Source organism: Chroicocephalus ridibundus, chromosome 7 (assembly GCF_963924245.1).
Source record: "Chroicocephalus ridibundus chromosome 7, bChrRid1.1, whole genome shotgun sequence".
NCBI classification, from domain to species: domain Eukaryota; kingdom Metazoa; phylum Chordata; class Aves; order Charadriiformes; family Laridae; genus Chroicocephalus; species Chroicocephalus ridibundus.
This window is the reverse complement of record NC_086290.1, coordinates 19,350,480-19,367,980: the sequence shown is the minus strand read 5'-3', so window position 1 is coordinate 19,367,980 and position 17,501 is coordinate 19,350,480. Positions and strand designations below refer to the sequence as shown.

Genomic DNA, 17,501 nt, shown 5'->3' with positions numbered 1-17,501 from the left:
CAGTCCTGCTTGCATTAATATATTTGGAAACTGAAAGGTAGAAAGACTTATCTGAAGTCATAAAGGCATGTTTACAGGTCTTGATTATAGATTGCCGAAAACTAGCAAACTCCTTTCCACCCTCATCTGTATCTGAGCACCGCTGTGAGAAATTAGTAGTATTTCTCTTTTTAAAATAAATTATGAGATTCTACTGTCCTGTTCACTTTTGCATCCCTGCTCAAATCAGTAAGTTTGCACATTGGAACTGCATTTCACTACTTTCAGAAGAAAGAGACAATGAAATTCACAGAAAAATAACCTCTCACCTTCTAGGTCTTCCTTCTCAAAATGTGTTTTGAGAATGGAGCGAGTTCCACCTCTATCCACAACAGCCTCTTCATCATTTCTCTGCAAAACAGAAAAAAGGACAGGTAAGCTGCTTCTCATTTGGAAACTATTGGCAGGACTGTATAGTACTATGAAACAAAGATGCTTTTTAAATAGATTTATTTACCTACTCAGGAAAAAAAAGTTTTTAAGAATTTAATTTTCCTTATTAAAATCTGTTCTTTATGGATCAGAGTTTATTGAGGTATAATTAAAGCTAACTTTGACATGAAGAACTTCCCCTGTTAAAACCTGAAAGATAATGAGCAAACACTGATTACTGAGAACTAAGAAAAACATAAGTCAATAGGACAATGAGAGAGAAGAGAGAAGAAACGTCTGGTTGAGGCAGCTTTATTCTTGTACTCTTGAAGAAAGGGACTGCAGTTAGAATCATAGAATGTGTTGAGTTGGAAGGGACCTTTAAAGGTCATCTAGTCCAACCCCCCTGCAGTAAGCAGGGACATCTTCAACTAGATCAGGTTGCTCAGAGCCTCATCAAGCCTGACCTTGAATGTTTCCAGGGATGGGGCCTCCACCACCTCTCTGGGCAACCTGGGCCAGTGTCTCACCACCCTCGTTGTAAAGAACTTCTTCCTAAAGAGGAAGTATTTTTTTTATATTTTTATCTTTACACCAGGATCCTGATCCACATGTAGAATTACCAAATTCTTAGCACTAACAGTCTTTACACTTTGGCAAAACTAGAGAATGATACTCAGTGACAATATGCTAAGAAAAAAAAAACTTTAATACCATGAAAACAACTGGCTTCACTTACTGGTGAACTGCTTTTACTTTTCTTTATGAACACCAAACTGTAATTACAACAGAAGCAGACAGCACACACTAATAGCAGAAAACTGAAAAGATGTTCTTCCTCAGGAACATATAATTCATGTTTAATTTTATACTGTAGTCATATATGCATTTAACTGTATTCTCTATTGCACTGCAAATTTATTATGTCATGCACTACTGGATTGTGCTCAGGCTAAAAAAGCTGCAGAAATTAGCAATTTTAGTCACTTCTGACATGAAAAAAAAAATCGCATTTCCTTAAGTAAAGAAATCTTTTGGCAGTTCAGCAGCAGGGCACTGGACGCTGTGCTAAAACGAGTGTTGGCTTCAGTATGAGTTTGACATCACCAGATGTAATTGTTAAATACAACCTCTATTTCACAACATGATTTAGAGTGGTTTCCAGTAAAAGACAATGAAGAAAAAAGAATGAGTTATACAAAAACATCAATTAATATATCATGAATATATATTTACTTGTCATTAGTGCAATGGGTTTAGTAAGTGATATTAGAACGAGAACTGCTTGATCTCAACATATAAAATTGGTATCTAAATGGAAGTCTGAAGCAAAGGGATCTGAATACCAGCCTTACATGCTAAATATGTATCTATATATAGAATGCAATAGAATATAACAAGAAATTAAACTACATGAGCACCTCTCCTTAAAGAGCAGATGCCCCAGGCAAAAAGATTCACGTCTAGAGCTGGATGTCGTGCATGCTGGATATAAGTTTTTGTTTCAGGCTCCTCTCTTTTTTTAAAAATAGCTGTCATGCTGTAGCTATCTTATATAGAAAAATCCTAGGAACGTGTCAGCACCAAGCATCTGGGCTGTTAGAGAGACTGAGAGTGTTACAGTGTCTTTATTAGAGCTTTCCCCACAGATAATACTAAAATCTGACAACGAGAAAAGGCCTTCTATTGAAACTGGTTTGTGTTTTAATAATTTAGAATTAGCTAATAATCTATTAAGACGTACCAGGGCAGTATAATTTTGCACAAACCATTTGATCATCTTAGGTAAAATGAATCCATTAACGTAAGCAGTTAGACATAACCGGGCATGTTTGTCATGCTGGCATGACGCCATGGCCCTGGGTGAATGGTTAGGCAGGATGCCAAAGGCCAAGTATTAGAGCCACATCAGAAGTGTTATTCTAGCATAAGACACAGCCATCAGGATTTTACTGATCCTGAAAAGGCCTTACAGAAGCAATGTAAGGGGAAATTCTACAATGGGGAAACTATTACATTGCTGGACAATTTAAAGCCTTTACAGATCATCTAAGTAAACTAAATACAAATTAATTCATCAGTGTTTATCAAAATATGCTCATACACTTTGACTTCTCCTTTCCCATGTGTTCAATTTTCAGCTTCTGGCAATCTTTCTCCTCCCTGCCTCCTCTTCCTGTAATGTCACAGCAAGTCTCGGCCTCGCCTCATTCTCAGAAGTGGGTTTATTCCATTAATATTACAGGGGGAAACAGCTTAATTGGGAGTATTGTATTGTTGCCAATTCACTTGTCAAACTGAGCAAAGTCCAATTAAGCAGGCCTTGCACTGTACACTCTCACTTCCTAGGGAGTGGTTTGAAAGCCACCTTGCATTTACCAGTACAAGAGTCACACTGCATTTAGTCTAGAAGTAATTTCCGTGATTCCTGTACTGCCTCCTTGGAGGAAGGGAGAAGGGAGGGAAGGGCTCGCTAATAGTGTAGTGCAATTAGGTCTTAATCTCATTTGGAGGTAAGCACTATTGCAATACAAGTAAAAATAGTGGCAGATCTGCTCCACTTTCCCATGACTAGAGACTAGAAACTTAATTTCAGTTGCTAATGCTTTGCTTTTTATTAGCATGTCAGGAAAAGTATGGAATTATTATTTTTAAGTGTTGCAATAAATGACAGTTTGAAACTGGAAATATAGGCAAGACTAACCATAAAACAGTCATGGAAGACAGAATTCATGCTCTGGATGACTTTTAATGTACCAAGCAGCCGCCAAACTCCACACTAACATCCTCAAAGCCTTGAATCCACTACGCTTGTGCCCATCAGTTTCAGCAGGATTAGAATAAGGCATGAAAACTAAATGTTTTTCACAGCCATGCCATGTTTATGTCAGAATTCTACTGCTTCTTCCTTTCGGCACATTTGAAGATGATAAAGGTCAGAAATTTTACATAGTGCACAAATCTGCTAGGACTGAGGTATTCAAACCATACTGACATACTGCAGCAGTCTGCAAACGAATGTGTGGACACACTGACCAGGTACGAGTCCTTGGAACTGTCCATAATTGCAATGAGTTGCTTGCTGAGTCCAGTGAACACTGTGGTCTACTGCTTAAAGCATGGGAGAGGGATCCAGGAAGTCCCCGAGTGCTAATCCTGGATCTGCCACTGACTTGCTGTGTGGCCTTGGGAAAGTCACTTAATCTCTGTGCCTCAGCTTCCCCATCTGTAAAATAGGGATAATAATATTTACTTATCTACCTTCCTCACCAGGCTGCTCTGTGCCATAATTAATATTCACACAGCATTTCAGAACTGTAAAGCACTACAGAAGTGCTAAGTCACTCAATTCAGGAAAGTGTGCAGTTTACCCATGTGAAAAGATGATTGACCAAACATCAAATCAACATATATTAATACCTTGTAATAGTTTTACACTGCACAACTCTGACAACTTAACTGGACAAAGTTTACATTAAAATGAATACACTGGGCTCCTTTCTGAGCTAATTCAAGAGCAATGCTACAGAAGCCAGTGGAATTACATTTCAGTAAAGCTGTAATCAGAGCACAACAAACTTGTCATATATTTATAAACAACCTAACATTTCTCTCTCTTTTTAATTATAGTTGTTAATATTTTATGGGTTTATATAGTTATCACACAATGGTTTACCTAAAATGTAGGCACAAAACTATTTCCCCAAAGCAATAAAATACCAGCAAACACACAGTAGAAGAAATAATGTATCTGGGATCAAAAGAGTAAAAAAAAGCTGAGGCTTTCGCATGGAAACCACAAGCTCCTTAGAGACCAGGGCTCAGCAACTCTACTCAGTCCAGGATTTCATCTCTTATATTTTCCAAATGAATGCTGAAATGACCTTCACCGCACAGCAGTATCTGCTGCACATATTTCACAGGAAAAATCTATTTTAATGAAAGAGTCTTATAAATACAGTTATTACTATTTTTGTCGCTTCATACAAGAATTTTAAACACAGTCGTGAGTTTAGAAAAGCAGACAGTAGAGTCGTCCTCTGCATCCTTCACAGTGCAACCACCCGTTATAACACCGAAATGTGTATTTAAAGTTCAACAAAATCACAGGGAAATATACTGCCTTCAAAGACATCTGGCTTCTACTTTTTGGTATGCAGTCATGAAGGAAGAAGGTTGTATGAGTGCTAGGAGTACTGATTTTCAACCCTTAGATAAACAACCTACTTATCAGAGTATAAAGCGAGGCCGCAGCTGTTGTCAGGAACTGTAAGTGTATTGGTTAGAAGGAATAAAAATATCCATGGTTTAGAAGTCGACAATAAATGTCTGAATGCCCTTTCCACCCATGTATTGATAAAGCTCACTACCCAGGATATTCCAAAGCTAGATAAATATCCTCCTAGAAAGCTTCCCAAATTGATCCTCTTTAGCTATGATACAACCCTAACTGCGATTCGTAACGTGTTGCAAAGAGGTTGATCCTTAAACATGTCACCTCCCAGAACTGTGCACGGCTCTTCCACAACTCAAATCAATTTAATTAACAGAGAAACTACACATTTAGAAAAGCTGAGAAACGTTATTTTATGACAGATGTTTTCAGGCGGTTTTAGTTATAGCTCTTATAAACTGTCTGTGCTTTCATCATATAGTAGATGATTGAGTGGAAAGAAGAGAAAAGTAAGGTGGATCTATACAAAGGCATACGACACATTTTTAAATATGTATGTGCTAAGATAGACACATACACTTGTAGAACTTCAGAACATTTCTGGATGATGGAATTAGGACATATTCGTCATATGCTGCTTGACAAGAAAGCAGATAAAAGTCTAGGTGACAATACACAGATATGAAGTTACCTATGCATTCATTATATGTATTTACAAAAAAAAGAAAAGCAATACATTATATTAAAAGACAGCTACCTGAATATTGCACATTTACTGAATATCATCTCTGCTGATCGCCACAGTAAATGAAATAATAGTATAACAATACATATACATTAGGAAACAGGACATTGTTAGGACAATAGGAAATTATTAAAAAGTTGCAATGAATAAGTCTCGCTGTCCTTCCCTTAGTCGGTACTCTGCTCCACTGGTATGATACTTAGTGGTAATATATGTTGAACAGACAAGTCAAAATGGATAACGCTAAAATTTTCATTTTACATGGAAAACTAGAAATTATTTCTTTTCTTAATCCTTCTTTCTATCTGATTTTCTTCATATTTGGCTACTTTTATTTTCTGTCTCTGATATCTGGTCAGAGTTTTCAATAAACTGGCTGATTGCTTTTCTTTGAAATACAGCATAAAAATCAGCTACAAAGAGTATTAGTATTCCAGAAAATTTTTCAGGGTTTTTAAACTTTCAGGTAAAATCCTTCTCCTTTTTAATTACACTCTTTATACACCCACAGCACAAATCACAACCTAACCAAAAAGAATCCTTTTCAGCATCTTCCTTTCTGTAAAATATACAGCAGAGCAGAAGCCATTTTGATTTTTTCCACACAAGAAATTATGCGTATGACACACCTGCTGACTCAGAAGGAAAATACTCATGGTATTAATTACTTCTTCATATAAGCCACTTATTGATGATTAGACAACCTACATAATTCTCAAACGCCATCTGGAACTAAGGAATGGCTGTCAGTGTAAAACATTAAATAGTGCATTCCTATAAACAATAAAAAGCTGTAATATGAAATTGGTTTAGTTATTTTATATTATCAATAATTACATATACTTAAAAGATTAAATTCTGTAATATATTAATTTCAGTTTATATATTTTATCATAAAGTTAGTGGCATAAACCCTGTGTATTCACCACTCAGATGGTCTGTAACGAAATTCTAAACATTTATCCAGACATCACATATACACCATGGTTGCCTTCTCAGTCTGAAGATATTCCATCGTTATCGCTTTGCGGTGTATTTATTTCACAGACCCATTACACGACATTTGTATTTTTAAGATCATTTTGGTTAAATTCAGCTTGATATTTCATAAAGATGGCATTATTAAAGATATAGAAAAGTGAGTTATTTGAACTCAGGAGGTGCCAAGAGCATATTGGAAATATCTAGTAAAGACAATTAACCTAAATGGCTAAAAAGCTATTATATGTAGATGGATGCCTCCCTGTTGTAGGAGGCAAATCACTGGTGACTGCCATGTTCAGCCTTGTCCTTTAAACTGTCCTTGAGCAGACACAGTCACACAAAAGTGATTTAATGCTCAATCTGTACACTCACAATTTAGATACTACAATTCTTCTTTCTTTCCAAAGACAAGCAGAGAGGGGGAAAAAAACCCAAACTTTTAAAAATATTATTGTGTTTAATTGTTTATATTACATATAATCATATTTTGCAATCTTTTGAGGTGGAAAGTACAGTGAATTTTATCTTTCTGATTAAATATAATTGCTTTTCCATTCCACTAGCTACACTGTATCATTCTTTTCCCCTCTATTCACTTATCAAGGAAGACCCATCAAAACACATTTATAATGTGATAAAGTCTGTTCTGTAAGGTCTGAAGAATTATTTTTAAAAGTGTCCCTTTTAATTGTACCGGTTTTGTGTCAGCTTTCTGCAGTAATCACTACTAGTTAACATAAAGCACATACTCCTTTTGGTCAGCTCTACTGCATATAGTTCAGGCTATGCAACAAAGTAGAAGGCAATTAGTTTTCATTCCAGATTTGCATCTTCCCCAGGGCTGCATGTCATATGCATAAAAGCGTCCTTCTCTGTCTCTTTTTCTCTTCTCTGTTTTTATAGCAAAAGCCAAGATACTGTTTAGCATGACTCAATAAAGAAATACCATCTTCTGCAATGCTGCTAAAAATTGCACTAATCAGCATTGGCTCCAAAGAATTGATTTGCTACTGACCTGAGACTAAACACACGTTTAATGTAATAACGTAATTCCTGTAAAATATAAACATACATAATCATTACAAACATTAAATCTAAGCACCTACTATAGTTACAAATGTAATGAGATGAAACACAAGCAGAAAATACACACACAAATACAACAAAGCGGTTTTACAGGCAAGTAAATGCTCACATGCAATTCCTGTGTTTATCTACACTGAAGCATATACTGTGCTGGTTATATACCATTATACACAATACAGCCACTATGAACTGATGCATAAATGAATATATAATCACTAAAATATTTCCTTATCCTTTGATAAGGAATCTTCTTCCTTAGAATAGCCATTTTAGGTAGAAACAATACATTTCTTACATTTGCAAGGTGAATGTGTTACTTTATCTCTTCTTCATACACCTATACAACAGAAGACAAGATTTCTATTTAAAGATGATAAAACAAAAAATCAAGGCAAAATAGTAACTTAATTTGTTACAGTACCTAGATGCCCCACTTTCTCTGTCTGCACTCTCCCACCAGAGAAGGACTCTGTTATACTAATAGCTGCAGCAACAAAAGTGGGGGGGGAAACAGAAAAAAACCCCAATATTCCCACTCAAAAGTCTTGATAAACCTATTGGAGCATTGGATATAATAACGAAATAATGAACTATTAAATTCTTTCTGGATTCTGGTACCTGTTTCAAGTACCTGCATTTAACTGCAGCTGTGCTTGCCATGTATTGTGTGCCTCGGAGTGAAATGATCACGAATGCCTAAATGATATGAGCGCCTTACAAAACCTGAACAAGGCACTTAGGTTGTCGTGTTCCTTTGAATATTTTCAGTTGTGTTAGGATTCTCATAACTTCACCCCTTCCTTCCTATCCTACTACATCTGCTGGATTTGTAAACTAATCCTTATTCAATTGCTAGTCTCAGCCAAGCCTCCGAATAAATAAAAGACAGTGCTCCTTCCTGCTAGTTAAGGCATGTAGAAGTTGGGTCACATCTGTACGACTGAGATTTTATTCCCTTTGCTTTGTATTTTTCTTTACTACGTTGTCAAATACTTAAAAATCACGGATGTGAGAACAGCACAGGTTTCAAGCTAAGGCATGGTTATTTTTTCCTCTGTGGTTATTATTCCAATGATTTACGTCATCCTAGTACAGCCCCATTAGCTGAAATCCTCTTTCCTCACTTCATAGCAATGGCTACGTGAACTACTACAGAGAAGTCCAACAGCATGAAGATGGATGTGAAGACTTTATCCAAAGCCCAAATGAGATTTACTTTTAGCTTGTCTGGGCTCCCTCTTGGCCCAGTGCCAGGTAAGGATAGATCCAGGATAACAGCATTATTTAGGTGTAGTTAGAAGGTAAACGCGATGAGTTTAGCCAACTATGCAGTAGGATATTAGCTGCTGGGCGGCAAACAGAAAAAAGAAAATTACGTTAATTGCTAATTTCTTAATCAGCAGTAGGATATATTGGGTTTTAAGTTGGATACACTTCCCATCTCAAAGGATCTGCTTTCAGCCTCAGAAAAGATGACATGTTTTCAGATTTCTCTACCTAGAAATAAGGTCAGGGAGAAGAATCATAGAAGGCAGTCTTGCAGCAGCTACTCATGTGGAAGTAGCAAATCCAAGGAAGAAAAGAGGTCATGACCAACTTCTCAGAACCTGTTTTAACAGCAGCTACAACACAGGCGAGAGGACTTTTTCTCTTCCTTCACAGACACAAAAATGGTGTAAGTCTGGAGTCTGCATCCTTTACATAAAAATGTATGCCAGCTCTAGTTCAAAATAACACCTTTTGCTGACACTGCGAGCCAGCATGATCAATAATAAATTAACTCCCTCTCTCTGAAACACCAATACAGCGTTCAGTGATTCTTCTGTTTCTCAGACCTACCCACAAATTTCGGTTGTATTTGACAAACATTCTCTACAAGCACAATCCAAAGCTTAATCAAGGCAGAAGGGAAGATGTTCCATGACAGAGGTATTCTAAACTCAGATTAATTCCATAAAACTTTTGGCACCTAACTGAAGTTGCCTTACTAGACATGACATCACCATCAACTTTTCAAATAGTTAATGCAAAGAGATGGGCAATTCTACACGATAAGCAAGATCTTAGGTAGGCTGACTGTCACTAAAGATGGGCTGAAAATTGTTGAGACTTAGGAGAGTCCGATTAGAACTACCTGGAGAGACAGGACAGTAAACTAGATAGACTGCTGGTTTGATTGAATGTGATCATTGCTACGTAGCCAAACTCACTGCTAACCTTCCAAATAAGTTTGCCGACACTAGTAACATTGTTGCTCTACTAGCAGTGAGGGTAGCTTGACTGAACCAAATCTAGATGAAATGTTAAAAAATAATATGGCCCTTTTGTTATCCATTGTCAGGAAAAAATAACTTAGAATACCACACAATTTTCTGTTGCATGCCCAAAGACTAAATTGGATTCCTTGTGTTCCTTCAGAGTTGTCTTCTATATGATCTATTATCCTCCAGAAGAGAAAAGAAGATTGTGTTTGGTTTGTTTGGTTTTTTTTAAACTGAAACTTGTAAATAACATCCTTGAAGACAACTGACAAATCTTTCTTGGCCAAAGTGTATAAATTCAAATATAGGGTTTAGTCTGATGAGTTCCCAAATCACCTCTATCTTCAGGGAGTAACTTCAGCAGAAACTCCAGAATGGATAACCCAGTACTTCTCATCTCCAAAGATTTAGGTTGATCTACATGATTTTGTTGTCATGAGTGATTTTGTTATCAAGGCAACTGTAATTGATGTGATTGAAAAATACAGATTGTATCACGCAGAAATGTTTGGCTGCATGTGAATGAACAGTTTAACGGAAATGAAGAGACCTTTTGCACTGTCTATATAGTCACAGCATAAGACAAGAAAAACTCTTCATCTCATCATTAGACAATGACATTCTGATTATCTTTGCTCTCACTCTTTATCTGTGTCAGGTCATCAAGTAAGCCATGGTGATCAGGGAGGGCAATGCCAGAGAAAACAGCGAGGAGCCATTCTATTCACAAAGAAGATAAAAAATAATTATGTCCTCCAAGGCACTGATGATATGATCTGCTATCTGAAAGTTCAGGTATTTTAATTAATTCACACAGGGATTAAGAAAAGCAGTAAACAGTGCAAAAACTTGGGGGGGGGTGGGGGGGTGGTGTGTAGAAATAAGTGAGATAATGAAGCTGATAATGTGTACTTGTGCATCACTTCTGCCCAGGGAAGGAAATACTGCACTGTAAAGAGAATTTCCATATCACAGATTCACTCAAAATATATGGGGAAAGTGATCATGACAGTGGACAAGATAACAAAGGATATGTATAGTTTAAAAGTCTAGACAGCACAAGCCCACAAGATATACATTCAGGAATTTGAAATGTGGTGCCAAAGAATCAAAGGTAAATATGAACTATGAACAGTGGTTCAGCTGGTCTTCCTGCTTCTCAGAGACTTGCAACAAATTGCTTGTCTGCTGTAATCTGGGAGCTTTAAACATCATCACTTCCATGACTTTGTTGTTCTAGACTAGTCAAGATATTTGACAATAAAAACAAGCTAAAAGTTACAAACAATTGATATGACTCAAACAGTGTGCTTTATATTGAAATTACAGAACATAACTTTTGGAAAGGAAAGGGGACAAGTATTACTATAGAGTAGAAAGTAAATGTGAACATGGCATTACCAGTTTATATATGTTTTGTCAGTGCTTCTATGTGAAATGATTTTTTATTGTTAGAAAAGTGTTATTTTCTTTATTGTCTATTTTCTCATAATGTCACATAATGTCACTAAATTGATAGACCTGTATGCAGCCACAGAGAACAGCAAAGGAGGGTACAATGATCTCCATCAGAGTTTTGAAGGATATTAGCTAACCTTTAGCTATTGTCCACTTCAGGAATTTGAATTCTGTTTGGCGGTGGTAGCTATGATATTTGAAGTAAAAAGGCTGTCAGGATTGCATTCCTGTTTTGGTTGGGAAACTTCCAAAGCAATTTTTTTTTCAACCCTTCTCACAGGCCTATTTATTTATGTATTTACTAGACAACTAGTACCACATTAAATTTCACCTTTCAAACTCCATCGCCTTGATCTAAACATCCCCAGTGTTCAGTATTTTGAGAAAATGGCAGAAATTACTAGATATCAAGTTTTACCAGCACAAGTAATGACATTTTTAAATTACACACTATTACTTGTATTTCACTATACTCCTCTAAAGTGAAAACAATTACCAACACAATGCTGAAGAATAATATCCAGCAGATGCTCTTCATACCCTTCCTTACCAAGACAACACACCTCCTTTTATTAAAAAATTGATTATTTTTTTTGTGGTGAACGCAAAAAAAGAAAATTCTTATCATTTAAACATTATGCCATAAGCTACTTGGATCAGTCTTTCATTTATTACAAGTTTGTACCACGCTTAGTACAATAGGCTCCTCTTCTTGGCATGATCTCAATGTAGGTACTAAACGAATAAAAATAATCCGCTGATCTCTATTTGGTCTTATAAACATCCTTCCTTATACCTGCAAATTCTGCCTACCTTTTCATTAACTAGCATTGTTACTAAATATGTATTATATGAGAAAGAAAAAGTGTCTGTGGGCTCCACTGACATGCATGCTGAAAATATATACGTGATGTGGTAGTCAATAATTCAAATAAATGACTTTATTTATAACTATTTTAATAGTCATATAATTCAAAAGACACATTATAGCTTGTAGGTATACAAACAATAAATAGCCTCAGGTTAAGAATACTTGGCAACTGAAGTATAATAAGATGCACACAACTGACAAACCTGCCCAATCATTAACAGGTTATACTTAACTTTAAAATACAGAAGGAGCTTTGAGGAGGAGCTTCAACAAAGTTTGGGCACAGTAAGAAAAAGTGCACTAATGACTGTAAGATGAATAGCAATTGGGAAATTGAAATAGATATGCCCGTGCAGCAAACACAAAATTCAACTTTGTGGTAAAATCTCCCTCTTGGAAGGGAAAGGAGAAGGGAAGTTGTAAAGCTTTTAAAAGAAAGACCAGAAGGTTTTTTTAAGAAGATCAGTAAATAGACTTTAAAAAGCAAGTGATGTAGGCAGAGCAGTAAGTGAAGATGATATTAACACCAGTAATCAAGTGAAGCAAAACTGTAAGTATTAACGTCAGACCAGCAGATGAGATCATAACAGTGTTGAGATGAGCAGGCATTCAATCTGATTTATGGCTACATGGACAAACAGGAACTGTCAGACCTCAGAGCTGCATAGAGCAAGAAGAGCACGTATGAAAGAAAAGAAAACCCAGGAATTGTTTCTGACATGATTATATTCAGATGACCGCTGAAGACCAAAAAAATTTTCAGAGATAGATAGTTTATCTGGAGTGGGGGAAAACCACTGAAGAATAGTGATGCCTTCACAAAAATTATGGCTTATGGCTACATTATCTGAAGTAAGGTGTGGAGGAGGATGCAAAGGCTGAGGACGAATTCCTGAGAGATCTAAACACACACCTACATACAGAAAGAGTAGGGGGAGAGGAAGACCCACCCAACAAGAAACTGAGTCTGAAAAGAGAGAGAATCAACAAGGACAAAATGACAAATGTCTGAGAGCAACAAAATGCAGTGAAGACTATAACACAGCATCGCAGAGAGATAACAGATGGAGTGGAGGAGAATCAAGGACTAGTCTGGAATTCCTCCAGGAAGAAGTCAAGTGGAATGTTAGTGAGAGAAATTTCGGTGCAAGAGTCAGAAACCAGAAGTGAGCAGTTCTAGAAAGGCATCAGAAGACAAGAAATGAAGACAATTGTACAAAGCATACTAAGGGGGCAGGGAAATGAAGTAGGTCTAGGGACAGGACAGTAGTCTGGTGAATAGAAACTTCTGAAGTTGAGGATTGTTTTGTGTTGGTTTTTTCTAATATGAAGAGACTTGGACATATTTCTTGTGTATGGGAAGAAGAGAAACAAATAAAAAAAAACAGCAGAAGGTCAGAAGGTAGATAGGGACAGGGATAGGTTTGTTGGAATAGGTTCAAAAACTACAAAACAAAATCTTAATGTTTGTTTTAGTAAACAAGGAGGAAGCTTGAATTTTGACCTTAGTTGGTTTGTTATTTTTAAGAAGTTGATGAATAAAAAACAGAACAGGCAAAACTGCAAGCAAAGACACTCATAACAGATGATAAAAATCCCAGAGATTAAGAAATACAGAAAGTCAGCAGAATCAAAAGATTTTCACCAGAGATAGTCAGCAGTATCTCTGAAGCATGGCAGATGGCATTAGGAACTGAGAAAGTGGATACTGGGAGTCAGCCAGGACCATGAATTGTCCGAAGGGTTTGGAAGTGTATGAGAACAACAAAAGAAAAATAGAGCCTAAAGGGAACTGATAAGCTTAGAGAGGAAAAGACAGTACAGAGGAATAAAGGAAATAAGAGCAAAAACAAAGTCATCAAGATCAACAAAACAGACGTGTCCTGGTTTGAGGTAAAACAGAACCAATGTTCTTTTCAGTAATTTTACTTTTCAGTTAAGCCTCTTCTAACTCTCTGAAATTAATAGCATATTTTTCAGACAGTATCTGCTTCTAGCAGATAAGGTCTGGTATTTATAGTGAATACCAAGGCATGGTATGCATAGACACTCTTGCTTATACTTATTGCTATAACAACCACAGTCAGTTAACTTTTTTATGCTCCAAATTGGAGGGCCAGAAGTGGAAGAGCATAGAGGGGTCACACCTGTGGGGAGGAGCGGACAGGACAGGTGACCCAAAACTGACCAACAGGGTATTGCATCCCATCTGCCCCATGCCCAATATAAAAGTTGAGGGATTAAAGGGGTCAGCCTCTTTCTTCAATGGCCAGAGTCCGAGGAGGACTCTCTCTATTCATCTGCCTTTGATCCCAATCTGCATTCCTGAATCCAGTTTTGAGTTCAGTTCCCATCCATCACTGAGTCCAGTCTGGGACTTTCCCAGTGCCGGCTGGTGACGTGACTGTCATCCTTATTTCCTTTTTTTTTATTAATATTATTATATTTTCTTTTTACTATTAATATTTCATTAGTTTCTTTTCAACTCATAAGTCTCTCTCTCATTCTTTTCTCACTTGGCAAAGAAGTTAGAGAGCATCTATGATTCTTTTTAGAGGCCAGCCCAGCCCAAACCACAACACAGAAGTTTTACAAAGTCCCATTCTTGAAAAGAGAGAGAATAAAAATGTTGAAAAAGGTCAAATAGAAAAGGAACTCAGAGAACACAGTGCTTAGAGAAGACCAACTCAAGTGTGTAGCTGGTTTGGCACATGGGATACAACTCAAATGACAAACAGTAGCACCAGTGCAGCTACAGAGTTGTTAGTTATCCATACGGAAACTGAAGGGTGAGAAATTATGAATGGAAGAAAGCTGCAAGTCAAAGTCAGACAGAGCGTGCATGCAGACCATAAAAACTTTAGAAAGGCAAGCAGAAAGCTTATTGTTTAAAAGTTTATTGTTAAAAAAGGAAAAGGGGGGGGGAGAGAAAAGGTAAAGAGCCAGGAGCAGGCAGAGCTTAAGAACAAGAGCACAGAAGTACCAACTACTTTGACTCAAATTCAGAGCAGATATTGTTGGAGGTAACAGTCTCCACAGAAAGGACCATAGATGAGGCAGTGTTAATAAAAAAGGAAACAAAGTTCTGTGGGCTGGAGGGAACAGCAGGAGGTAAAAAGACAACCTCCAGGTTCTTTGAGACCAGTAACATTCCAGAAACATCAAGAAAATAAAAGGAAGACCAGACAATAAAGGAGATGAGGAGTTTTGCACCTAAATGAAAAAAGGAAGTGACAGGAATGACACAGAGTGGAGGATGAACCAGAGGCAAATGTAATTTAAGGAGAGAAGGAAAGGACAGAGAATACCAAAAGGAATGAAACGCATCAGAAAGCACACAGAGAAGCAAGCACCAATAAAGCAATGAAAAATAACAAGAGAAAGGAAACAGTACCATCCTGATTGTTATCTGAAGCCGTTACATATACTCTCTCTGACATACATAGTTTTTTTAACAAATTACATGGTGATTTAAAATACTAGTTGATAAGGATGATTTGCTATGACATACTTATACTAGGAAAAGATTTAATCCACTGAAGCTTATATTGCATGCCAAGTCCATAGAAGCAGTATTGGTCAAGGCATTTTATACTTGTACAGTCTGTAACTATCTTAGAAGTTCATGCCAACATATGCTAATAAATCTTTCGTAATGTAGAACTGGACTAATCTGAGCCCTATTCTCCCGGGAATTTTAATCATATTTACGGATCATTTGCCAGAATAGCATACTGATTGCTTAATTCTTCTCAAGATATACTACACAAGAGAGTAAACAACATCACTGGTTAAGTCTTCTTCTGCATCCTTGGACGTACAGATGTCTGGGTTCTAGGGGAGGGAGTCTTTGGGGGTTTTTTTAAGGAGCTTGTTTTGTTATTTTAAGCCTACTTATTCTTTTCCAAGCCCAGCATCACAGCTAGTATGTCTGATACTTAACTTTACCAATGATTGTTTTAAAGTAGATTTGTGAAGGCAAAGGACTGTAAGCAGAACAAGGCCAGATAATGTATTTCAAACCATACCTATGCCAGGAAGTTACACAGAGCTTTTGGCCCCCAAATAAGGGTGCAATCAGGTCTCCTATATATGGGAATCACAGATTTCAGCTAACACATTAAAGCTTTAGGAGTTGATCTGCCTGAGAAGAAAAAAAAAATTAATTGAAATTCACTCCTTCCCTGTAACTCTGTTATGCTATTAAAGTCACAAATAAGCACACTTAAAAAAACAAAGGGACACCAACACTTAGAAAAGGATTAAGTTACGTGTAATAATTTTATTTTCTTTGAAACATTTATGCTCTAGTATAATTTCATCTCCTGACGTAAACATGACAGAATTCAAAACTCAAGAAAGCAGGTTTTAATCCATCAGGATTACAAATCCATGCCCAAATTGTGCAGTTCTCAGTAGGCTTGATCATGACAAAGATGTTACTCCCCAAAAGTATGTGAAATCCCACACTAACCTGCACCTTCCACAACTCCTGTGCAGTCAATGGGAACCCAGCAGGATGGGAGCTATATAAGATTCCAGATAATTTTTATTTTAAACTATAGCATTGCCACAGACTGCAACAGAACACTTTAAAACGTGCATATCATAAGAGCTTTCTTCTGCTTAGAAACAGAAAGAGCATACTTTAAACTGGGACAGAGCACAGAAAAAGTCAACAAGCAACTAGAAGTAATAATAGGAAGTCAGAACAACAGAACTGAAATCTCCCTTGAACCTTTGTCTATCCTTCAAACAAAAAAGGCCCAAATCTTTTATAAGACCATGGAAGACAGAAACTGCATGTCCCCATACAGCTTACATTTAAAACAAAGAATTTTTAATAGAGGGGAAAAAAGAAGAGAGAGACAGAAAAAAGCAAATGCCCCCACTTCTCCCTTTAGCAGTAGATATGACTTGCACAGGGCAGTCAGGAAGCCTCACAATCACTGGAGCAGCCAGTTTAGCTTAACTAGCACTCTGTCTATGCCTGCTTATTATTCACCTACTAAAAAAATAATGAGGAGGGGAGGGAAGTAGCAAGTGACATTTAATTAGTAAGTAAAAGATAAGAAATGTCTCCTTTTCAATAGCATAAAGATCAAGTCAATAAATCCCGTGCATAGTTCCATTAATACTAATGGATATACTAATATTATTCCCTTGAAAATTTTATTCATTATTCTCATTCTTGTTCATTTTTCAACACCCTGAATCACAAAAGCAATGCTCATGCCAAAGAATGATAAAAGATTAGCAAAGGTGTGATGACCTTTTTAATCTGTCCGTGAAGAAATGGAAACTCTATGTGACATTATTATCTTGTATTTGTCTGTCCTGTGTTTTAAACACTTTCTCAATGTTCCTGCTCCCTCAGTTTTCTTGTTACTGTTACACTGCACTACATTTCTCTGGAGATCCAGCCAGCCTAGAAGTGAAGAGGTATTAAATTTGCATACCCTTCCAACAGAATTACTCTCAAGATATTTTAGTCAACATAACCCAGTTTAT

General features: G+C 36.8%; 1 protein-coding gene across 9 annotated transcripts in view; it reads right to left on the bottom strand.

Annotated features, from left to right (window-relative positions):
* The window catches only part of SLC4A10 (solute carrier family 4 member 10), a 164,358-nt gene that overhangs the window by 100,300 nt on the left and 46,557 nt on the right, over positions 1 to 17,501 (bottom strand). For 7 of the 9 annotated variants that reach the window (XR_010072083.1, XR_010072081.1, XR_010072082.1 and 4 more), the window contains exon 2: positions 309 to 390. Coding sequence is in view for 4 of the 9 variants with exons in the window: in XM_063342268.1 (XP_063198338.1) it covers positions 309 to 390 (82 nt within the window). In the remaining 5 variants the exon portion in view is untranslated. Of the gene's footprint in view, positions 1 to 308; positions 391 to 3,447; positions 3,638 to 17,501 lie in introns of all 9 variants that reach the window. The other 2 variants (XR_010072085.1, XR_010072084.1) reach the window with 1 other exon arrangement.